Below are 26,735 nucleotides of genomic sequence, written 5' to 3'. Positions count from 1 at the left end.
GGATCGGCTACAAAGTAACAACACTTGGTCAGCACCTCATAAGCAACATTCATGCCATGTTTGGTTTCATTCCATTCAGTGGTTCTCTAGAAGAAGTCATTTGTATGCATTTCCCATAGGGTCCTATGTTAAACTAAGTCCCACGCTGGCGGCCATCTTGGATGATGGATCGGCTACAAAGTAACAACACTTGGTCAGCACCTCATAAGGAACATTCATGCCATGTTTGGTTTCATTCCATTCAGTGGTTCTCTAGAAGAAGTTCAAAATGTAAAAAGTAAACGAAGACGACGGACGCCAAGTGATGAGAAAAGCTCAATTGGCCCTTTGGGCCTGGTGAGCTAAAAAATTAGCTGTATAACATGAGTATAACTAACAAAATATATAAGTACACACAATACATAACATTAAGAGTTAATCCATATATCGAATTATACAGTTTTTGATTTCAATCAATCAACACAAATTAACTATTTTGGATATATATATACAACGAAATTTGTTTTACATGCACACGTATAAAAATTGCGATTTTATCCAACGCAATCATAGGTTTGAACGTAGTTTTCAATTTAGACTCATATTTGGATAAAATCAATCGACCAAAACTTACCTGTATTATTACTGATCGATTTTTACACCATATACATTATGTATCAGTCTTGTTAAAACTTATGACACAGAAGAGGGCCATTTGTTGAGAAAGAAATATTTGTCAACACGATTTAATAACAACATTTTCGTATTATAACATCTTATATCAGTACCATTGTGCAAATTTTTAGACTGATATAATTTTTTCCTTATCTGCATAGTAAGGCCTATTCTAGACGATCCGGTAGTAAATTTGCTGGTTTGGTCCTTTTTATAGACTTTTATATAAATATATTGATAGTTTAGATTACTAACTTTCATTGCAAAACTTTAGCATAACATGCACTCATTTTACAAGAATCTGTGATACAATACATAGGTACAGTTTTCTTTTTTTAAATCTTCTATATTTTAACAAAACTTGTAATGTATGAAATGATGATGACCATGAATAGATGCTTAATGATCAGTCTTTGGACTGCAGCAAATACCTTTTTTTCAACCTATAAAGACCTCCAGCTCTTAAGGGGAACTCTCTACCACAACATTATCAAGGTGGTGAGTTTGTAATGATGTGCATCACTCAGACCCGTTTCTAAAATCATATGAATTCATTTTCATATTATGCCTCTCCCTTGTTTAATGGGAAACTATGTTACACACGCATAATTTACATACATTTCTCCTTTGACCTTGCATTCATTTTAAAAGGTTTGATGCCAAGCAAAATCATATTTTGAAATTTGAACACAATTCACCCTTAAAGATTTTTTTCTGGTCAGTGCACCAATTTAAATAAACTAGTCTAGGAACATTGCTGAACATCCACTTTCATAAAATGTTAATTTATTTGCTTTGGAGTATTATATACTTCACATAAGTCACAATCATTTAACAGATATTATAAAGTTGAACCACTTGTATATAAAACTTAAATGGGAATTTATATGTAGAAATAATCTTTTCAGCTGACTGCTGACACAGAGTTATGTCCCCTTTGTGTTATTTCCATGAACAATGGACTATGACAGGCCAAATAATCTCCATGGTGATAAATTATGTCATGGGTTATACAATTGCATACCAAATATATTTCTTACAAGTTATGGTTCCTCTTAAATTGACCAAACTTTATTTAACAAGTTTGTTAATGATGCAGAAACCGCATCTTTTGAGGCAGGTAGACAAAAATATATTATTCTGCAAAAAAAAAATCAAATAAAACTGGCCAAATTGTTTATGAAAAGGATTTTTTTTTTATAATAATGTAATTTTTGTATGAATTGACTATAAGTTCCTTCATGAGTGGGGTTTATCAAACAACATATAGCCTTTTCATCTAAATTTGGGTTTTTAATGTAAAATTAGAATAGAAGGTGAAAAAGCCTTTGTGAGACCTCGAAATTGAAAGTATTATCCTTTTCCTTTATCAAAATATTGTTAATCAATTAAAAATCATCAAACAAATAATCTTGCTTTGGAACTGGTTGTTATCAAAGGGAAACAATTCAATCTCAATCTCAATGTGTTTAAATCCCAGGAGAGATAAATCTTGTTACACGAAGGGGTAGCTCATCCACTATAGTCTATTTTTAAAACATCTTTTAGATATTTATTTTGCTTTACCAAATTGTTTTATAATTAATTCCTCACTTTGTGCTCGCAAAGTAAACTTTATTAAAAATCCTGAGAATGTATTTGCTATGCAATTTTTGTGGTTTTGTGAAAAGATCGTTTGAATTGTGTGCATTGATGCCATATAGTTGATAGTAACAAATACGCATGGGAGTTCAAAAACGAGATGTGTGAAAAAAAATTGCCATTTATATTAAAGCAAAAAAACCTGACTCGTAATTTTTGCATATAGGAGACAAATCGGGTTGTTTAATATAATTTGTCGAATGATGGGTTGTTAATGGGTGCGAGTCATTGGGACACTTTAAAGAGGTTGGACAGAATTATGGGAACTGTGGAATAAGAGGACTAGAAATGAGAATTTGATGGATGAAAGCTTGAGGCAGGGTGGTCTTAATCGTGAGAAAAGTTTGATAAAACAGGGATAATTCTTGTTGATGAAAAAATAAGAGTGCAGAGGAACAGAATATGGAGTGAAGTAGGAGTTTGGGGAGGGAATTGGGAATCAATTCCCTGTGTCCACCAAATAACTGAAAGCCATTAAAGAAATAAAGGAGTGGGTCTGACATGTATGTAAAAGGATCAATTATGCAGGGGATGCAGACCACAGATTGGTCTTATTTGACAACTGATAAATAAAAATACGATGGATGCCGAATGTGATAGCGCTATCTAAATAAAATAAATGAAAACAATATATATTTTTTTTTCAATAAGTACAATTTTTATTATGTAGACCTAAAGTAGAGAAATGTAGCATTGAATGACTCCAATAATTGAGCACGCATCCGGCAGAACACAGCTTCCCATGGTCGGACTGAATGTCAGTTCACAAACATCTCAATCATTCAATGTTGTTACCAACCATATACAGTATTAGCGTTGGCAGTCCTTGAAAAGCGTCATTGACTGCTTTTTTTTTTTTATCTTTATTCAATTCTTCAACATATATATACAACAGATATATTACATATTACACAAAATTATCACAAAGCAATGTTTTAAGTATAATCACATATATATAATCAGCACAATAATTAGAAATTAAATGTTATGACACCTTCGGTTTCTTGTACCAGAATATTATTTTTTAAAAAGTGTTTCTCAAAAACATTTCTCATACATTTTGCATCACACAAATATTCATACAGGTAAGTTATATAATGTTTTACAGTGTATTTAAATAGTCTAATAAGATCAACATTACTGTTTAAATTTTTAAGTAAATTCCTTCTTCTGAAGATACAATATCTCGCTACAGATAACATGAAATTGACAAAACTTACATTTACGCCTTTGATAGATCCAAATAAACCAAACATAAATACCTCTTCATACACTAAATTATCAATTTTGTCAGAATCAACATTATCAAATAACACTGACAACTTCTGTTGCATAAACAGATGAAATTCTACTAATTCAGAACATAATAGAAATAAATGAGTGATATTTTCTACTTCCTTTTCACATACATCACATACATTGTAATTTATAAGTTTCATAGTCATAAGTTTAGAATTTGTGAAAATACAATAATGTGCTATTTTGAAATCTAGATCCATTAAAATAGATGGTTTCCAATAGAAATTAACGTTTTTCCATACTTTACAAAGATCATTCTCTTCAATCTCAAAAACTTCTGTCCACTTTTTATAGCAAATAGGATGCTGACATAGTTTACTAGTAAGTAACAAATACAGTTCTTTTGTCGAACACATAGAAAACTCTGACAATTTATCTTTGAAAATGACATTAATATTTATAGAGCGAAAAACATTTCTCCTATGAATATTTTTATGAATAATTTCTGTCCATTCTTTAGGCAATACAACTTTTAAAGTATTATATCTTTTTACAATACTGTTAATATCACAATGATTAGTTACATTTTGTATCATCTCAACTATAGCCATTTCTGGTAAAAACCCCTCTATAACTTCATAACATATATCTTTTACTTGAACAATTCCAGCATTTATAAAATCATACCATATAATAACAGAAGGAAGTTTGTAACCAACAATATTTTCAAACAACTTATCTAAAATGATTAAGTCTTTCAACAAAGGTTATAAATGATAAGCAACGATGCAAATATTGAATTTTAGAACATATATAATTCTCTTTAACAATGAATTCAAAACAGCAATATCTATATTATTTAACAAATATGTACTAAATAGTGTCATGCAAATCGTTAATTATAGAAACACGCAATTTCTATTTTTAAACAAGGGAAATAACAATTACATGACAATCCTGTCTTCCAAATGAATTTAAAAACATTTTGTTTTTATAAACAATCATAACTAATTAGAAAGAAAGAAAAAAAAAAAAAACACACATACACACTGAAAATAACATGTGTTTATGTTGCAACAACTTTATTGTTGATAAACAACTGCCAACCTGTACCAGAAACAAACAATGGTTTGGAACAAACTATACACCACGAACGACAACTCGACCTAGAATGTTACTCACATTTGTTGATAATGTAAACAAACATCGATTTACAAAAAAGCGGTAATATGTAGCAATTAATAACAATCAGAATGCTGTAGTAAAGATTATCAGGAAATTAATCTGGCTTGCCACCCGGAGATGCCAATAAGTGATATTTTACAAAATCATGTTTTCAGGGGACGTGATGAATTGTCCTTGCCAAAATTACAAATAATTCAGGTATCTAACATTTCTAACATATATTGATACCACGATAATACATTGATAATACTGCCTTGTTAAATATACCTTATTGTCAAAGAATGCAGCAATAATTCTGTTGTCAACGGCCAAAGAAAAAATCGGGATGATCAAGCATGGAATTCCGGAAATTGACCGTCTCCAAAAATATTAAATTCTAAAATTGAGTTATCGTCCTTTTCGCGCCAGACGACTATTGAAAAGGCTACAACAACTATTGAAAAGGCTACAACATATATATATATATATATATATATATATATATATATATATATATATATATATATATTTTTTCTTTGGCCGTTGACAACAGAATTATTGCTGCATTCTTTGACAATAAGGTATATTTAACAAGGCAGTATTATCAATGTATTATCGTGGTATCAATATATGTTAGAAATGTTAGATACCTGAATTATTTGTATATATATATATATATATATTAAATGACTGAATAAATAGTCAACGATAAATCTTACGGGGCGATGGATCATAAAAACGATTCAGTACACTACAAAATATAATATATAGCAAGTCTAAAAGGATACAACATCACCAAAAACACAATAAAACGAACAATATGTTAGATATTTCGGATAACAGATATCCTTCCTCGGTAATTGCACGATGACAAATGAATCATGTCAATTCAAATTAAGACTCTATCAAAATCTTGAAATTTATACAATTTGAGCGAACGCTGGAACAATTTTAAAATTTTCAAACACGGCGCAAAGACTACAAAGATATGCCAAAATAAAAATAGTTATTTACGATGTGAACTGGCACAACTCTAAATTCCCAAAGGTGGAGACAGTTGAGATGTTAAACAACTGCGTGGAAATACAGTCCCAATAAACAGTCCTGATAGATCTAAGCTGGTATAATATTTAAAATATGACAACGGTAGAGCAATTGCAACAGAGACTGCGTTTTTAAACATCCCAAAAATATAGTTATTAGATGATAAGAAAAATGAGTAATAAATTTTTACTAAGGTTAAGTAATAGAACGTGGCTGCGTATTTACACATCTCTGCCAACTGTAATTAAAACTAGTATAATTCAAAAATTCCTGAAAAGTGTAAGAGTCCAGTACGGAATCCGGAGTTACCGGACACAAGTGATGGCAGGAAATTAGTGATGGCAGGGAAAATGAGTGACTCTTCTATGTTTTTTCATTAATGCCCTCTGGGGAAACTGTCCTGAGCTTTCTTATCCAAAAACTTTCCCGAGCAAGTCTGTCGGCCTTTGACCAGTCCTCGTTGTGATCTATGATGGTGATGGTAAGTTTTTTAAGATTAGCTTGGGCGTGCCCATGTGATCTTAAATGACGACTTACGGGGAGGTCGGGCTTGCAGGTGTAGTCACTACGATGACCATTCATGCGTTTGTTGAATGACTGTTCTGTCTCGCCAACATACTGCATGCCACATCGACACTGAAGAATGTATACAACATTCTGGGTTTTGCAAGTTACATTACAAAATATTGTGTACACAGACCCAGTGGAGTGGCAAGTAAATGTTTGAGTATTCAGTATTTGTTGGCAAGTCAGACATCAAGTTGTTTAACATCTCAACTGTCACCACCTTTGGGAATTTAGAGTTGTGCCAGTTCACATCGTAAATAACTATTTTTATTTTGGCATATCTTTGTAGTCTTTGCGCCGTGTTTGAAAATTTTAAAATTGTTCCAGCGTTCGCTCAAATTGTATAAATTTCAAGATTTTGATAGAGTCTTAATTTGAATTGACATGATTCATTTGTCATCGTGCAATTACCGAGGAAGGATATCTGTTATCCGAAATATCTAACATATTGTTCGTTTTATTGTGTTTTTGGTGATGTTGTACCCTTTTAGACTTGCTATATATATATATATAAAACGAATGTTTGTTCTGTATAAACAGCAAGGTTATGAAATTGTCAAATTATTTTGAAAATTAAATGGCATAAATCATGAGTAGTAAATGCAAATAATGTCAAAATCAAACCAGACTTGAAATTAATGATCAAAGAGAATGTGAACAATTACATGAATTTTTATGTATCTTTATAATTCTACAACTACAGAATCAATGTAGTCTTATCCAAATATATCTAATTTTTACAAGGTTGAAATGCCAGTATTTTTACACAGTGAAGCTAATTTAATAATAGTTTCAATGGCATGTTCAATTCCTAATTCTTCTACTGTGTCTTCAAATCTTTCTGTGGATCTCTGTAATGTTTGGTCTTTATCTTGTTGTTGAACTACAAAATAAATAACAGAATAAATAAAGTACAAACGATGTTTTTATATTTTAAATAAGCAACATTAAACTCATTTGAACCAAGATCGATTGTAACAGCAAAGTTATTGATTGATTAAATAACTGCTGTCCCCTTTATCGGTCAAAAATTAATTTAAGAAACCCATCTTGCAGTTTACCCAAACTGAGGAATTCCTTGACCTATATGTAATTTATAAAATTGTTATTGCAAATTTGCAGATCTTACACTGTTGGTCAAAAAATTTGTGACAAAGTATATATGCAATATTATAATGATAATATGCAATATTATATATAAATCCAATGCCTCTTCTATTCCAACCATGTTGCACCTTAAGTTTTATTTCAAATTTGCAGAATTTGCAAAACATGCTTGCAATATATGCCACTGGACAGAAAGCAAACAACAAAATACAAGCATATATTCTCTATTAAATAATGATTGAGGCCAAATTTGGTTTAATATTGGCCCAATAATTTAGTAATATATCCTTGTGGCCATCTTGAACAGTAAATCAGAAACAAATGGTAACACTTCATCAGCACCTCACTATAAGGAACATTTATGACAGTGAGTTTCAAATTCATTGCAAGCAGAGGTTCTCTAAAAGAAGATATTTGTATGCATTTCCCATAGGGTCCTTTGTTAAACTAAGTCTCCCACTGGCGGCCATCTTGGATGATGGATCAGCTACAACGTAACAACACTTGGTCAGCACCTCATAAGGAACATTCATGCTATGTTTTGTTTCATTCCAATTCAGTGATTCTCTAAAAGAAGACATTTGTATGTATTTCCTATTGGGTCCTATATTAAACTAGTCCTCTGCTGGTGGTCATCTTGGATGATGGATCGGCTACAAAGTAACAACACTTGGTCAGCACCTCATAAGGAACATTCATGCTATGTTTGGTTTCAATCCATTCGGTGGTTCTCTAAAAGAAGACATTTGTATGTATTTCCCATAGGGTCCTATATATATATATGTTAAACTAAGTCCTTGCTGGCTGCCATCATAGATGATGGATTGGCTACAATTTAACAACAACAACAACGATGGATGATGACGGACGACAAGTGATGAGAAAAGCTCACTTAGCCCTCTGGGCCAGATGAGCTAGAAATGTGTATCCATTGATAAATATGGTCATTAACATTTGCCAACAATTAAGCAGACAAATTTTAAAATGAAATATTATGGTCCATGACATTACTGAAAAATTTCAAGATTTTTGAAGTAGTCCTTTATCATTTCAAATGACAGACTGACAAACATTTCATAATGCATCACTATATAACCTCCTCTTCTAGACAATGGATAAAAATCTGCAATATATCAGTACTCTATTTATTAAAATGTATAGATTCTAATAAAATGTAGTAAAATGCTGGATGTGTGCCTGTCTCAAGTCAGGAGCCTGTAATTCAATGGTTGTCATTTGTTGCTGTACTGTATATCATATTTGTTTTACGTTCATTATTTCGTACAAAAATCAGGCAATTAAGTTTTCTCGTTGGAATTATTTTACTATGGTAATTTTTGTTAAATTTTTTTGCCTTACAAGTTACTTACTGTAATCAGGAATCTTCATTAAAAGTGCTAATCTTGACTTCGCTCTGTAAACTTGGTCTACTTCAAACTTCCAACTGATACAAAACACAGGTCTGAAATATACAAACCAAAGCATAAATAATAACAATAGATAAAATTGTAGCTTTGAAATTATTACATAAAATGTATCTCATCATTATAGGTTAAAAATTATTGATATTAACAAATGATCAAAGAAAACCACTGAGCCTTCTTCACAAATAGGCCATTAGTTTTCTCATTTGAAATGTTACATATTTGTCATGTCAGAGCTTTTTATAGCTGACTATACAGTACAGGTTTAATACAATCGCCAATTTTTTTTATAATGTGTATAATGCTATCATGTGGTCGTCTGTGTCATACAAAGACACATTAAAGTTCCAGACCATAACTTTAGTTTTATGTTTATGTAATTTTACCAGAAGGTTCAATGCCACAAAAAGAAGATAAGATTTTGAACTAATTTGAGGTCAAAATTGTTTCTTTGCCAGAGGTGAGCAATAATGCACATGGACCTTCAGTCCAGGGGGACTTAAAACGACAACAATTTGTTTTCTCCATTTATTTTTTGGAGGACTTAAAATAAATATCTTACCCTTGTGTCAATGTATTATTTTTGATGATTAGATATGGAATGAAACTTTCCTCCTCGACTTTAACAGAATCTGGGTATTTCTCAACAAAATGTTGAAATGTTTTTATTCTTTGTCTATGCCATCTAGAGTATGGAACAATCAGCTGGAAAAAACTCCAAATAGATCTGTCCTCAGACATGCTGAAATCCAGAAACAAATATTATATAGAACTAAATTCATTTGCAATGTTTTTGCAGAAATATCTATTAAACTTATTTATTTTCATTTATTTAAAAAAAGAGCCCATAAAAACAGATGACAATTTTCAATATCTAGACATCTATTATCATGTGTATCACAGCAAATTAGATCGTCGTTTATTATTAGATGTCTAGATATTGAGGTATCAAATACTCTCCAGTTTGTTTGACAAAAGTTTCACATTACAGCTTGCACGTTATATCTTACAGTATCAATATGCAGACAACCTGATAATCCTTAAATATCAGACACTATGTACAGTATCTTGATCTCAAGTTGATAGTGAGCTTACCAATCAACATAATAATGGCAATCTAATTTGATACTGTAAGATATAACGTGCAAGCTGTAATGTGAAACTTTTGTCAAATGAACATAGTGAACCTGTTCAAAAAGGCTGCATATTGTGTCAAGCCACTAGTAATTGCCAATATTAATATGAAGAACACCTGATAGTTTATTAATTACTTGTAATTTTTTTTTATTTCATCAGCAAATTGGAGAGTATTTGATATTTTGGTTTATTTCATCAGCAAATTGGAGAGTATTTGATATTTTGGTTTATTTCATCAGCAAACTGGAGAGTATTTGATATTTTGGTAAAACATTTTGACTTCAGGTGATAACTCCAGGTCAATTTTATGGGGGAATGTCAATTCATATAAGAAGATGTGGTATGAGTGCCAATGAGACAACTCTCCATCCAAGTCACAATTTATAAAAGTAAACCATTAAAGGGTCAAAGTACAGTCTTTAATAAAGAGCTTTGGCTCACACAAAACTACAAGCTATAAAAGGCCCATAAAACTATTAACAAGTTTAATACCATTTAAACAGGAAGTATATTTGACATCACAAAGTTGTGATACATCGTAACATGCAATTTTGTAAAGAGCCGGACAGAGTGATATAGGCAATAATTGCACAGTGGTTTTTAAGGTTTTTAAAAGCTAAAATGATTGTGTTTAAAACACCGATAATAACTATAGTCATTGCAGTATGCTTCTTGTGTAGTGGGGATACAGTAAAATGTCTTCTTGTGTTTAAGCTGTATGCTTTCTGTTGCTAATTTCCTGAGATGATTTTCCTGTTTTTGATTTTAGCATGGTCTTTGTACACCTATTGCAAGTCTTCTCTTCACTAATAAATTAATTTCAAAAGATTTTTTAATGATCTTTACCTGATTAGACATTTCTGTAATTCATCCTGTATATTTTCTGGAACATATATATCCAGATTTGTTATTTTTAAACTGTTGTCATCTTCATTCTGAAAAAGAAAAATGTAAATTCAGGAACAGTAATCTATACTATTAAACGAGAAGACCTCATTTTTGGTGTCGCTTCTCTTCTTTCCAGAATAAATTAATCAACACGCCTCTGTGTCCTATAGGTACAGTGCATGGTCGCATTTGTCATCCATTCATATGATTATTCAGATTGAGTTATTTTAGGAGAAAAACGAGAAAAAAGACATCCAGATATTGTCCCGTCATTGTACGAAATTTTAAGTCAGATTAGACTTCCGGTTTGCGTTTTTCTGTATACTTTGAACATACATATACTACGAATAAAGTGTATTTTCAGAATTTTATCTTCTATCATTTTCAAGTTTACTATCCACTGCGGTCACAGAGTTTATTAAATAGAGAGGGTCTGTATACTATATATATATATCAATGATCACCATGGATCGATTAGTAAACTTAGAATTGAAAGTAAATACGCTTATTTATATAGTAATGAATGTTCATAATATACAGATATAAGCGCTAAAATTATTCATGTGAACTTTTGATACTTTTTCTGAAATTCTCCAGTCATTAAATCTTTTACAAAATTCATTGATTACATAAAAAAAAGAAGATGTGGTATGATTGCCATGTTAAGACAACTCTCCACAAGAGACCAAAATGACACAGATATTAACAACTATAGGTCACCGTACGTACGGCCTTCAACAAAGAGAAAAGCCCATACCGCATACTCAGCTTCAAAAGGCCCGAAATGACAATGTAAAACAATGCAAACGAGAAAACTAGCGGCCTTAATTATTTATGTACAAAAAATGAACGAAAAACAAATATGTAACACATAAACAAACGACAACCACTGAATTACAGGCTCCTCACTTAAATAAATGTTCATAACATACTAAATGTATGTTCATATTGAAATTGATAGAAAACCAAAAATTGGGAACTTTGGAAATAAAGGTGGAGGGTAAAAAAACATTTTCCTGTCCCCAAAAACCTATGACTTATGATACTTTTGCTGAAATTCTCCAGTCATTCTGTATTTTACAAAATTCTTCCAACAACACTTTACATACTTTAAACTATGCTCTGAATGCCCGCGATTTCGCGGGTGTGTTCTAGTTATATATAAATGCAAAGAGTTTTGTACATGATGAATAATGCAATTAATTTAAACAAAATTTTTTAATTTGTTCTAGAAATATTTTTTCTTTTAATTGATGACTGATTACCAGAGTAAATGTATTGTTTTTTTTAAAATGTTCAATGATAAGTGTTTCATACATTTTGACACTTCTACCATAAAAATGTGCAGTAATTTGTATTTTATGCAAACTGAGAATACCATTAAAGTTCTTTGAAAAAATAGAAGTATTATATCTGTCAATATATTACAACTTGCAATTTACCTTTTTTTTAAATAAATTATGTACTAAACATGAAAGTTATGAGGGTGAATGGAAGAGGGGGAAGCACGGCACATTCATGTCTTCAGGATTAATATTTGGGGTTTAGGCTTATAATCATAATATTGAACCATCCTTGGTTTACGAGCTACACCTTTTAATTCTTTAATACATAATCCAGTCTATTTTTGTTCTAATTTAAATCAGCTGAATTATTTAACTAAATGAATATGCATGAAATGTTTGCCACTAGCAGATTAGACATTAAACAAACAGTATTCACTCACAACTTGCAATAAACATCGTGCATTTTCAACTGAAAAATATATAAAGTAAGCATGGTCTATTTATTCCAGATATCGCACATGTTACCATTGTCAGGCTGTTTTTCTTGCATTTATGATAATGTGCAGCACACATATATGGACCAAAAAGCTGTTTCATTAAAATATATTAAAAGCAGAAACAATCGAGAATGGCAAAATCACATTATTCCAAATGCTGGTTGTGTTTAAATGGGCTGGTTTAAATAACATGCAATGTTTCAAGTTATTTAACATTTTTAACATGACATTTGGTCCGAGACCACAATTGTCGTCCTTTGATTTTCGTTGTTCACGAATATAGTCAATCCCTAGTATTGACAGTGGGTTACTTGCCAATATTTTTCATACCCCTTCCAAATTTATTTCTCCATGTTTTATGCCTCAAATTGGAAGTAGGGGGTGAAATTACACTGTAAAAAAATTTGGGTCCAGAATTTCAAAGGAAAGTAATGATTTGGTCCAGCTGAAAAAGTTTAAAAATTAGCACTTCGGAAGCTGTCAAAAGATTTCAAGACGCCCTAAACATAAAATTGTTCATATTTTGAGATAGAGCCAATGAAGTTTTCTATAATTTTGATATAATTTGTCCCAAAAGTAGTACAACACACTGTAAAAATTTCTTTGAGAAAGCGCAGGTGGGATTTTTTTAATTTCATTTATGTTCTAAAAGAAATGCACTACAAATTAATTGTGGTCTCGGACCTAAGAGGTGAAATCTGTAAATATAGAATCTGTACATTGGCAACTTCCCTAAATTATTTGATGGTGATAATTTGTCAAATAGCATGAAACTAAAGGATTTAAACTTTTATTTTATAGAATTTCTGCAAAATTGACCAATTTTGGTATTTTATGGTCAAAATAGGCATTTTATAGCTTTTTCAATGTTGATGCATAAATGGCATCCTGACTTTTTTATCTGACAGATATTTATGTGTCAATATTTGTGTTTCTATGCCTTTATCCAGTTCTATTACTTATTATTGAACTCTGAATCTTCAGAAAAAGAAGGTTATCTCAGACAATATGTGCAAATGTGCTGTATAGATGACCCTTGTCTAACGCCCTGTTTAGAAGAAGTCAAAAGTGGGGAGCTTGGTACATAAAAGTTGAAATCCATAATATAGACCTCACTAAATTTGTATAAAAACCACTTTACAATGTCTATTGTACCTGTTTCATTTCACATAATATCTTTATTTTCTTCTGTAGAATAGTAAGTGGTTCAAATATAAGCCTGTTGAGACTAAAATTACATGCAAGTTTTTCACTAAAAAGGCAAAAATCTTTGTATCAGACCAAACTGTCTGCAAGAAAAGTTAAATGCAAGAGTATTTTTGTGCTCAGATATGTTGTATCATGTCACATGAGTATAGAAATGATAACTAGAGGTTCTAAAGAGCCTGTGTCGCTCACCTTGGTCTATGTGAATATTAAACAAAGGAAGAAGATGGATTCATGACAAAATTGTGGTTTGGTGATGATAATGTGTTTGTACATCTTACTTTACTGAACATTCTTGCTGCTTACAATTATCTCTATCTATAATGAACTTGGCCCAGTAGTTTCAGTAAAAAATGTTTGTAAAAATTTACAAATTTTATGAAAATTGTTAAAAATTGACTATAAAGGACAATAACTCCTTAGGGGGTCAATTGACCATTTCAGTCATGTTGACTTATTTGTAAATCTTACTTTGCTGTACATTATTGCTGTTTAAAGTTTATCTCTATCTATAATAATATTCAAGATAATAACCCAAAACAGTAAAATTTCCTTAAAATTACCAATTTAGGGGCAGCAACCCAACAACGGGTTGTCCGATTCATCCGAAATTTCAGGGCAGATAGATTTTGACCTGATAAACAATTCAACCCAATGTCAGATTTGCTCTAAATGCTTTGGTTTTTGAGTTATAAGCCAAAAACTGCATTTTACCCCTATGTTTTATTTTTAGCTATGGCAGCCATCTTGGTTGGATGGCTAGGTCACCGGACACATTTTTTAAACTAGATACCCCAAAGATGATTGTGGCCAAGTTTGAATTAATTTGGCCTAGTAGTTTCAGAGAAGAAGATTTTTGTAAAAGATTACTAAGATTTACGAAAAATGGTTAAAAATTGACTATAAAGGGCCATAACTCCTAAAGGGGTCAACTGACCATTTCCGTCATGTTGACTTATTTGTAAATCTTATTTTGCTGAACATTATTGCTGTTTACAGTTTATCTCTATCTATAATAATATTCAAGATAATAGCCAAAAACAGCAAAAATTCCCCAAAATTACCAGTTCATGGGTAGTAACCCAATATCGAGTTGTCGCATTCATTTGAAAATTTGAGGGCAGATAGATCTTGACCTGATAAACAATTTTACCCCTTGTCAGATTTGCTCTAAATGCTTTGGTTTTTGAGTTATAAGCCAAAAACTGCATTTTACCCCTATGTTCTATTTTTAGCCATGGCGGCCATCTTGGTTGGTTGGCCGGGTCACGCCACACATTTTTTAAACTAGATACCCCAATGATGATTGTAACCAAGTTTGGTTTAATTTGGCCCAGTAGTTTCAGAGGAGAAGATTTTTGTAAAAGTTAACGACGACGGACGACGGACGACAGACGCCGGACGAAGCCGGACGCCAAGTGATGGGAAAAGCTCACTTGGCCCTTCGGGCCAGGTGAGCTAAAAAAGACACAATTTTTTATTTGTTATAGCCTCAATAGGCATTTTTAATGTAAATATGTGGCACGGCCTAAATTGATCCAAAATTATTTCCAGTCTTACTTGGCCTAAGACCCTTTTATACTAATATGATATGTTATTTGTAACTAATCTTTCCATTTAAAGTACATTCAATACATATGTAAGGATTATTTATAACCAAAAAGCTTCACAAATTTAAAATTGCTCGAAAATATTACATCTTCATGTAAGGCCCCCTTTCATTGAAAAACCTCAATTTTTAGGCGCAGGCTCATATAAATTTGATTTTTGAATAATTATGCTAAGTCTGACAAATCAAATGAGTACTCTATTGCATTTAGTACATGATAATTGATATATTAAGGCATTTAAAAAGTATTTTTTTGCAATATTTTAATTTTTAAAGCCCCAAATGTTGATAGTTGAAATTTTTCAATTTAAACGTCAAAATTTAACACGCAAAGTTGAGTATAGAATTTAACATACTGTCTATAATATATCTCCTATTGTTATGAAACTTTGTAAGCAGTGTTCTAATTTATTAAGCTTTAGTCATATTAAGTTTTATTAAGATTGGTCAAATTTTTCTATCCTATTAGGTCCGAGACCACAATTGTTGTCCTTTGATTTTTGTTGTTCACGAATATAGTCCCTAGTGTTGACAGTGGGTTACTTGCCAATATTTTTCATACCCCTTCCAAATTTATTTCTCCATGTTTTATGCCTCAAATTGGAAGTAGGGGGTGAAATTACACTGTAAAAAAATTTAGGTCCAGAATTTCAAAGGAAAGTAGTGATTTGGTGCAGCTGAAAAAGGTTAAAAATTAGCACTTCGGAAGCTGTCAAAAGATTTCAAGACGCCCTAAACATAAAATTGTCCATATTTTGAGTTAGAGCAGATGAAGTTTTCTATAATTTTGATATAATTTGTCCCAAAAGTAGTACAACACACTGTAAAAATTTCATTGAGAAAGCGCAGGTGGGATTTTTAAAATTTTCATTTATGTTCTAAAAGAAATGCACTACGAATTAATTGTGGTCTCGGACCATTTAATGGCAGGCAGCAACAAAGTTGTAAATTTGAAGTATGGTATTTAAGGTTACTGTCAATATAATACTTCTATTGTATGATCTTGAACATTAAAATCAACAAGACAAAACAGCTTGATAACAAGCAACAAAGAAAAAAAAATGGGTAAAAAAACATATGCAAACAGGCAAAAATAGAAATATAATCACATGTTAATAAATAAATATATATAATATCAATAGCATTGAAAAGGTATTCACAAACTAGAGGCTCTCAAGAGCCTGTGTCGCTCACCTTGGTCTATGTGCATATTAAACAATGGACACAGATAAATTCATGACATAATTGTGTTTTGGTGATGGTGATGTGTTTGTAGATCTTACTTTACTGAACATTCTTGTTGCTACAATTATCTCTATCTATAATGAACTTGGCCCAGTAATTACAGTGGAAAATATTTTCTAAAAATTTACAAAAATTTATGAAAAATGCTAAAAATTAACCATAAAGGGCAATAACTCCTTAAGGGGTCAATTGACAATTTTGGTCATTTGACTTATTTGTAGATCTTATTTTGCTGAACATTATTGCTGTTTACAGTTTATCTATCTGCGTTTTTAAACATCCCAAAAATATAGTAATTAGATGATAAGAAAAATGAGTAATAAATTTTTATCTATTATAATATTCAAGATAATAACCAAAAACTGCAAAATTTCCTTAAAATTACTAATTCTGGGGCAGCAACCCAACAACAGGGTGTCTGTTTTGTCTGAAAATATCAGGGCAGATAGTTCTTGACCTGATAGACAATTTAACCCTGTCAGATTTTCTCTAAATGCTTCGGTTTTTGAGTTATAAGCCAAAAACTGCATTTTACCCCTATGTTCTATTTTTAGCCATGGCAGCCATTTTGGTTGGATGGCCGGGTCACCGAGACATTTTTTTCAATTAAATACCCCAAAGATGATTGTGGCCAAGTTTGGATTAACTTGGCCCAGTAGTTTCAGAGGAGAAGATTTTTGTAAAAGATTTCGAAGATTTACGAAAAATGGTTAAAAATTGACTATAAAGGTCAATAACTCCTAAAGGGGTCAACTGACCATTTTGGTCAAGTTGATTTATTTGTAAATCTAATTTTGCTGAACATTATTGCTGTTTAAAGTTTATCTCTATCTATAATAATATTCAAGATAATAACCAAAAACAGCAAAAATTTCCTAAAATTACCAATTCAGGGGCAGTAACCCAACAACAGGTTGTCGGATTCATCTGAAAATTCGAGGGCAGTAAGATGTTGACCTGATAAACAATTTTACCCCATGTCAGATTTGCTCTAAATGCTTTGGTTTTTGAGTTATAAGCCAAAAACTGCATTTTACCCCTATGTTCTATTTTTAGCCATGGCGGCCATCTTGGTTGGTTGGCCGGGTCACGCCACACATTTTTTAAACTAGATACCCCAAAGATGAGTGTGGCCAAGTTTGGATTAACTTGGCCCAGTAGTTTCAGAGGAGAAGATTTTTGTAAAAGATTTCGAAGATTTACGAAAAATGGTTAAAAATTGACTATAAAGGTCAATAACTCCTAAAGGGGTCAACTGACGATTTCGGTCTTGTTGACTTATTTGTAAATCTAACTTTGCTGAACATTATTGCTGTGTACAGTTTATCTCTATCTATAATAATATTCAAGATAATAACCAAAAAAAACAGCAAAAAATCCCTAAAATTACCAATTCAGGGGCAGCAGAGCTCCAGATAAGAATTCACAAATTGGGGTTTTTACCCACCATTTTCTTTTGTAATTGGGTGATAAAGTTTTTTAATTGCATTATCAATTCCAATTCACCCCTCAAATTAATATCAAATTGGGTTTTTCACCACCAAGCTCCTTAATGTATTGGGTTTTTCATCAACACAATATTTAATATTTAGGCAATATCAATTCCAGATGTTTTTCCATCTTAGCCTATGTTTCTCTTTCTTTGTATATGTGCTATAGCTGTTGTATTTGGTTCATTCACTGACTAGCATTTGTAGGTTGAATTTGTGTCCCATTTCAAACCTTCAACCAGTTTTGTATTTTCTCACAACTTATATAAACTGTAAAAAACGGATATATGTATTCACAGGCACTCGTCTCAGAATTTATTTTACATATATACCTTTATATTCAACATTAACCGTAAAATGAAAAACGATAATAGTAAATAAACTGTAATTTATACTTGAATGTTTTTGTTTTATTCAATTTACATAAATTTGGATTAAGTTGTCCCTTGTTAGAACTTTTGGTTTCCGATGCTTTCCAACTACATTACAAATCATAATTGATTTGGCCTTTCACTTTTTCCAACTGATTTCGTTTTTGACGAAACCCCGTTTTTAGTAGCAATTTTCTCGTTAAGGTACACAAACACGTCCTTGTGTTCGATGGACGCTTCCTAAAACACTGACTGAGTCTTGTTATCATCATTACTTTCCCTCAGCTATTCAAAAGAAGCTGAAAACATGCTTCTATTCAATATTTTTACCGGACATTCACTTTCGTTTTAATTCAATATATGTTATGATGAACCACGAGCAATTCGAGAAAAATATGACAACATGACACACGCTAATTGGATAAACGTCGAGAAGATCGAAATGTTTTCAAAAACACGTGTACCTTTTGAGCAACGGAATATTCCAACAGGGACCAATTTCAGCTACTTGATGTCAGGATCTATTTTTAGAACAAAGGACATCTCTAATTATAAATATTATAAAAATAGATTTACGCGACGACTGTTAACAGATAGGGGTAAATAACGCAAACGGTAGTCAATAAAAGGGTTGAGAACTCATGGTTTTGGCATATTATTGGGTTTTCCTGTGAATTAATTGGGTTATTAAACCCTGCAATGGGCAATTGCATTGGGTTTTTTCTTATTTGTATTGCGTGATTACGCAAATACGCAGCTTATCTGGAGCTCTGGGCAGTAACCCAACAACGGGTTGTCGGATTCATCTGAAAATTTGATTTGCTCTAAATGCTTTGGTTTTTGAGTTATAAGCCAAAAACTGCATTTTACCCCTATGTTCTATTTTTAGCCATGGCGGCCATCTTGGTTGGTTGGCCGGGTCACGCCACACATTTTTTAAACTAGATACCCCAAAGATGAGTGTGGCCAAGTTTGGATTAACTTGGCCCAGTAGTTTCAGAGGAGAAGATTTTTGTAAAAGATTTCTAAGATTTACGAAAAATGGTTAAAAATTGACTATAAAGGTCAATAACTCCTAAAGGGGTCAACTGACGATTTCGGTCCTGCTGACTTATTTGTAAATCTAACTTTGCTGAACATTATTGCTGTTTACAGTTTATCTCTATCTATAATAATATTCAAGATAATAACCAAAAACAGCAAAAAATCCCTAAAATTACCAATTCGGGGCAGTAACCCAACAACGGGTTGTAGGATTCATCTGAAAATTTGAGGGCAGAAAGATCTTGACCTGATAAACAATTTTACCCCTGTCAGATTTGCTCTAAATGCTTTGGTTTTTGAGTTATAAGCCAAAAACTGCATTTTACCCCTATGTTCTATTTTTAGCCATGGCGGCCATCTTGGTTGGTTGGCCGGGTCACGCCACACATTTTTTAAACTAGATACCCAAATGATGATTGTGGCCAAGTTTGGTTTAATTTGGCCCAGTAGTTTCAGAGGAGAAGATTTTTGTAAAAGTTAACGACGGACGCCGGACGCCAAGTGATGGGAAAAGCTCACTTGGCCCTTCGGGCCAGGTGAGCTAAAAATTATTTCACTTACAGTTTCTAGGCATTCAAATTCCACTTTAAATGAGATGTCCATACACTGTCCCTTGAGATTATATTGTACAATATCACCTTAAATACAATATAATAACATAAAAACAGTTGGCACACTACATAGAACAAAAAAATAACACAAGAATGAAAAGTAGCACTCGAAAATTCCAGGATATTTTGCTTTTTACAAAAGAGAATAAACTTATTCTTTTTTTTAGAAAATGTCAAGAATACAGTTCCAAATTGTTTCCGTTTTTTGGTAGAATATAAATAACATGAGCATGTGTCAGTAGGGAAGTTGCTTCCAATTTTGTAATCCTGACCTTTGACATTTTCAGTGATTGGTGGACATGGGCACTCTTATTAGCAGCTGTTTCAAAATGTATGTACATGTAATAACAGCAATAACTAGTTTTATAGCAACAACATGAAAATCAAAAGTGTTTAAACTCAATAATGTTCATATGAGTAAATTACAACTGAGATATATTTTAGTTTTTGCCTAATATATGACAACTCCAAGTACCTATCCCAGTAAAAATACCTGATTTTAATGGATTATGGGTCAGCTCTTGAATTGATATTCCTGCTAATTTTGTTGTTAGTTCAATCTACAAAACACAAAATTGTATTTGCTGTTACCTTAAATTGTCTATGATTTATAATAGTCATAGTAAGAGTTATGCAAAAAAAGCATGATTAATGAATAATAACCTCTCTGCTTGCTTGTATTGTATAAAAAGTATATTTCTTGATGAATAATGACACCTGTTACAAGTATTAGATTAACTTTCTTGCGTACCCTGTAGCAGTATTTAACCAATATTTACTGCTACATGTACACTGGCTCAAGCTTCCTGTAGTAGTGACTAGTGAGCTAAGTTTGGCCATGCTTTCCAAATGATGATTTTTTTTTATTTCTTTGTTAAAGTTAGTGGTCAACCCATAGGAATCTGGACTGTGCTTTTTTTTAATATGTATTTTACTTTTAGAAATATAATGTCTAGATAGACAAAATGTGAGATTTGTATTAAACCATTGTTAAACTGGTTGAACCCTTCTACTTTATGTGTCTGTATCAAGTCAGACTATCTGGACTATATGTGTCATACTTTGATGTTTGACTTTTATTGTGTCTTTGTAGTGTTTTTTTTTTTTAAAGAGATTGGCATTAAGAGTGGTCTGCTGAACTGTCAAATACATCAATCAAGTTTTTTTTTTAAAATATACTGAATGTTTGCATTAATCAAATCCTGAAAAAGCAGAACAAATTGTACCCCCCTCCACTTATAAAAGTGGCATAAAAAGCAGTAATACTTATATTTGTAGCTGCATGAGATAGCAGATATTTTAAGGATGTTTCCATTTTATCTTTGTTTTCACTAACCTTCCTTTGAATATCTTCACATTCCTCTTTGTAATCTTCTACTGTTTTAGGGGATTTATCAACATTGCTATAAACCAAATTATTTTAGATATATTTATACACATGAAAGTTAACATAAATGTAACTCAACAGGAATAAACACATTTTATAAATAAAATAGATTATACTTTTTATTTTTCTAGGTTTTAGCAAATTTTAAAAAGTATAAAGGGAAAAGTGGTAAATTGTGAGAATTAACATTTTCTACAAATGTTCTAGATCAATGGAGTAAAAAATAAGTAAAAATACAGGGCAAACTGATGCATACAGTTTTCCTTACCTGGAGTTTAAATTTGTTTTATTTCTCTTTAAATTGTGTATAATGTATAGAAGGCAGAGTTCTCGATAAGGATATTTGAAGGCGAGTCCAGGGACTCGTAATTTTTAGCCATGATGAGTCCAACAGAAAGAAGAAAATATTTTATTGCAATATAATGTAATATTTTAGTCTCCATTTCCTAACAATGCAATGAAATGACATTAAATTCATATCACTTTTAAACTTTTGCTATAAAATAATGATATTTGTGTTTAACTGTGTTCAGTTTATACAAAATATTTCAATCTTGATGCATCTTAGCTAACCAGTTTTGAAAATGGTGAGTCCAGACAGATTTTGATGAGTCCAGGACTCATGGACTCGCCTTAGTGAGAACCCTGAGAAGGAAAGATATGCACATTTATTGGTACATTTGTAAGATAAGGAACTTTTTTCTCCTCATTTTTTGTATTTCTAAGCATGTCACTTAAAGAACAATGCATCTATATATATAGCTAGTGTAGTCTTTAAATGCATAGAAACATTTACTTTCCTTACAATAAAACAGCACACAGCAAAATAATATTGTTTGTTAACTAATTGTTTGGCTGCACAATGTCTGAATAACATGTTTTTCAGAGAACACATAAATCTGCTACATGTATTTGTAATATAAAACCATTTTCTGGAGCTTTAAAGTCATGAAAGTACTGATCATGAATCACTAAGAAACAGTTTGCAGAACGACTTGAAACCCTAACTGCACACATTACAAGTACCAACTCTGACTGCTTGGAGACTAATTTTGCTTACAAGTACTCCTAAATGCTTAAATTCAATGCAGAGATGCAGGAAATATCATTTTCAAGTTTTTGACTCGACTTAGTCTGGGATTGAACCAACAGTTACAGCCAACACAAAAGTGAGCAATAACTATATCAGGCTACATGTATCTGTAGTCATGTCAATTATTACAAGAAAAGTCATAGCATTTCCATGGATTAATACACATGATACACAAATACACACAATAAATTCATACACATCATGTACTGTTTACAAAAAAACTCACTGTTTCTTTTCAAAATGCTTGTTTAGTAATTCTTTTCTTTGTTTAAGCAGCTTTTCTAAACTTTTGATCTCTTCTTCAAGCTGATTTATTTCTTTTTCTTGTGTAATCTGGATCAAACTTTTATGGGATGCTGATTTTTGTTCTGCTGGGACATGTGGGATGTCTATTTCTTCTGAAAATCTTAAAAAGAACAAATATTACTAACAGCTATATATCATGTACATTTTCATCATTATTTCTTATAAAATATTCTTCTTTCACTTTGAGAAAAAAATTAATGACTAGAAATCCTAATCAAGGAGTTTTAAAAATCATATGATCTTTCAACTTAAAAAAAAAAATTGGATATGTTTTATATACTACTTTCTGTACTTGAATGGCTAAAATTTATAACCAAACTATAAATAACTGCCATACAAGTGGGTGGTTAAGCTGGCCATAAAACCAGATTTAACCCACCATTTCATTTTTAGAATGTCTGTACCAAGTCAGGAGTATGACAGATATTTTCCCCTCGTTTTGTTGGTTGTCAGTTGTTATTGACTCCCCCTTTTAAAATAAAAATATTCTGAATCCAGATTATCGCCATATCATGCATATAACCTTTCAGTGATAAATTTTGAAATAAATAATTTCATTGATAGCGTGATGAAACGGGAAAAAAAAGGCGTGATTTTTTTTTTTGGACACTGACAAGACGCCATACCACCCCCCCCTTTTTGAAGTTAATTGGTTGCTCTCTTGAGTGCCAGTTTAACACACCTGTGCTTTTCTATCTTATTTTTGACTCAATTCACATGATTTGCATCTGTCATGCCGATATGTTGAGAAATTTTTATCACTGATTGCCAAACTGTATACTAGTATGAGGGTTGCAATATATACATGTATATAATACACACTTGACCCGAGAATATGTACTGCTTGAACTTTTTATATATAAATCATCACAGATGATACCAGGACTAAAATTTTACACTTACGCGCATTTCGACTGCAAAAGACTCATCAGTGATGTTCAAATCAAAAAATGTTTAAAAGGCAAAATAAATTATGAAGTTGAAGAGCATTGAGGACCAAAAATTCCTAAAAGTTTTGCCATACAACAATCACTTTTCCTATGTTGTGTCAGATATATTCTATTATGAAGTCAAAATTTTATAGGAACTCGTTTGATGTCCAGTAATCATGGTAATGGCAGACAAATAGCAATAAGGTGTATGGGGGTATCTGGCCAAAATAAATAAATAGTGTGTTTCCTATTTCACCCCCAAAAAAATTAGGTAGGGTAGGTAGGTAAAACATTTTATTTTATGAAAACTTTTTATTTTTTTCTATCGATGACAGCAGCAAAAAGATTCCAAATGAAATCATTTGATGTGCCAGCATGCTTCTTTGATAGTTATAATAGTACTTAATTAAATCTACAGGTTTTTTAATTTTCTGTTTTAGTTCTCTGTACATGTGGGAACAGATTCCTACCCCCTTTTTTTTTAGTTGTAAAAACACTGCAAATCAATGCTAAGCAGCAACTTATGGTTTTTTGAGGGTTAATACTCTTGCACACTCTTTATTTAATATATAGATGTGTTTTGATGTTTGACAGAATTTAATCTTGAAGAGTGGGGTTCTGACAATTAATATTAAAATTTCAGGTTTTGAGGAGTGAGAATCTCGTCTTATTAAAATATATGGAAAAAAATTGTAGATATTAATAGGACGTGAATTTTTTTCCTTCTCTAGTATAAACTGTTGTGGGACTAAGAGAAAATTTAAAGGAATAAAAGTAGACATGGTGCTGGGACAGATTCATTTATAAATGAACATGAATCATACACCATGTCTGCCTACTAGGGAAAGCTTTCTATTTCTTGTTACACATTGTCTGCCCCCTTGTGGTCATTAACTCAAACTGTCAAATCCTCAAAAGCATTAACAGCCGTTTATGTTGAGTTCTGAGAACATTTTTTTACAACATTCGTAAGAGCATTTTTTACAACAAAAGCTGGATTGATTTTAGCAGTATATTGATCTCATTTTTAACTCTTAAATTATTTGCCGTCAATTATTACCGACCGAATAAGATACAGTCTGTCCAATCTGAAATGATTCTGACTTTTGGTCCAAAGAAGCACTGGTACAAAACGAGATTTTGTTAATATATGTATATATATATATATACTGAATACACTATTCACTATATATACAAATATTTAAAAAAATATCTCGTCTTGTACCTGTGCAAAGAAGTTGAGCAAAATGCATAACTTCGTATTTTCTTCCGTCTATAGGTCCATCATGGTGTTCTTTAAAAAGATTCATCATATCGTAATTATCCGGAATTAATGTCATTATATTTTGCAACCATGTGATCACATTTTGCATATTTGACAGCTAATACGCTGCACGGTTGTCGAAAAGCCATGCTTGTTTATTTAAAATCTTGGTTTTTGAAACGCTTGACTTATCAATATTGGTCATAGCTATCAAACATTTTGAAGATCTGTAGTTTTCTAAACGAATAGTCGGATCCGGACAGACCAAAAATTCTGGATTTTAAAAATTTTTTGTTATTTTTGTCAATAAAATGTTTAGGGTCGGCGTCAGAAACGGAGGTAGGGTCGGGAAACCGGAAACACACTATTTATTTATTTTGGCCTCTTCATGACGAATAAATGGTAAAAACTCATACCAAATGTGTAAACGGTAATTTTTGTTGCAGGACAAACAATTATCCACTTGTATTTTTGTCCATCTGATGAGTTAAGCCTTTTTCAACTGATTTTTATAGTTCGTTCTTATGTTGTACTGTTATACAACTGTCCCAGGTTAGGGGAGGGTTGGGATCCCGCTAACATGTTTAACCCGCCACATTATTTACGTATGTGCCTCTCCCAAGTCAGGAGCCTGTAATTCAGTGGTTGTCGTTTGTTTATGTGTTACATATTTGTTTTTCGTTCATTTTTTTTTTCATAAATAAGGCCGTTAGTTTTCTCGTTTGAATTGTTTTACATTGTCTTATTGGGGCCTATTATAGCTGACTATGCGGTATGGGCTTTGCTCATTGTTGAAGGCTGTATGGTGACCTATAGTTGTTAATGTCTCTGTCATTTTGGTCTTTTGTGGATAGTTGTCTCATTGGCAATCATACCACATCTTCTTTTTTATATCCTTTCTTTTAGATAATTAAAAAATAGACTGATGTTGACAAATCATGTTAATGAGGGTGTTAAAGGGATATTTTCGTGCATGCAGCTGTGAAAAAGGTTCGTTATTCACCATGTTTCGTGAAATTGGTAAAAAGATCAACGTGCAAGACATTTTTAAGTGTTCGTTCATCATGAAATGGCAATTTTATTTCGCGTTCTTCCGTGCAAATACACCCTTTACGCCCCTTGTTAATATGTGAAGAAGAGATCCATCATATCCTGCAGAACAGTATTATCAGATTATTAAGAATAACTTCTGTCCAACGATTAAAGTTTAACTGTAGGATTTATAATGGATAGTCTGACAGTAGACTATTCAGTCCCGGACTGTCAAGTGCCTTTGATAAGGTAAAGTAATTTCTATTTAAGTCGCTCCAGGCACACTTTCCAAAAGGCAAAATTATGTTTAAAACACTTGTTGTTTGTTTGTTTACTAAATCTCAATTTTGTTTAATTCATACCTGTCCTTCTCTTCATACGTAGTTTGTTGATTTTCAGTAACAATCATTGTACATGAATATGTCTTTCAAACTCAAAAGGTTTATTCCAAACTTCCCGCGTTTTATTTCCGTTACGTTCTTGATACTACACATGAA

General features: G+C 31.9%; 1 protein-coding gene across 1 annotated transcript; it reads right to left on the bottom strand.

Moving 5' to 3' along the window:
- Positions 1 to 6,965: 6,965 nt before the first annotated feature.
- Positions 6,966 to 26,734, bottom strand: LOC143079015 (centromere protein P-like). Its single transcript, XM_076254118.1, has 9 exons — positions 26,601 to 26,734; positions 22,931 to 23,110; positions 21,561 to 21,627; positions 20,718 to 20,784; positions 20,175 to 20,251; positions 10,824 to 10,912; positions 9,403 to 9,582; positions 8,787 to 8,878; positions 6,966 to 7,192 (listed from the first exon to the last, which is right to left on the bottom strand). The coding sequence occupies exons 1-9, from the start codon at positions 26,645 to 26,647 to the stop codon at positions 7,047 to 7,049; spliced, it is 945 nt and encodes a 314-aa protein (XP_076110233.1). The 5' UTR covers positions 26,648 to 26,734; the 3' UTR covers positions 6,966 to 7,046.
- Between the last annotated feature and the right edge of the window lies 1 nt (position 26,735).

This window comes from Mytilus galloprovincialis, chromosome 1 (assembly GCF_965363235.1).
Source record: "Mytilus galloprovincialis chromosome 1, xbMytGall1.hap1.1, whole genome shotgun sequence".
Taxonomy (NCBI): Eukaryota; Metazoa; Mollusca; class Bivalvia; order Mytilida; family Mytilidae; genus Mytilus; species Mytilus galloprovincialis.
The sequence above is the reverse complement of the archived record's forward strand: the minus strand, read 5'-3'. Positions and strand labels throughout refer to the sequence as shown.

What these genes read in the sequence shown, in the direction of transcription:
- LOC143079015 (XM_076254118.1), bottom strand. Translation starts at nt 26,647, where the DNA reads ATGATTGTTACTGAAAATCAACAAACTACGTATGAAGAGAAGGACAG. An exon ending in AAGCATTTTGAAAAGAAACA is followed by an intron (nt 21,628 to 22,930) that starts GTGAGTTTTTTT and finishes TTTGGTTTATAG; the next exon opens with CAATGTTGATAAATCCCCTA. An exon ending in AATAATACATTGACACAAGG is followed by an intron (nt 8,879 to 9,402) that starts GTAAGATATTTA and finishes TGTATATTTCAG; the next exon opens with ACCTGTGTTTTGTATCAGTT.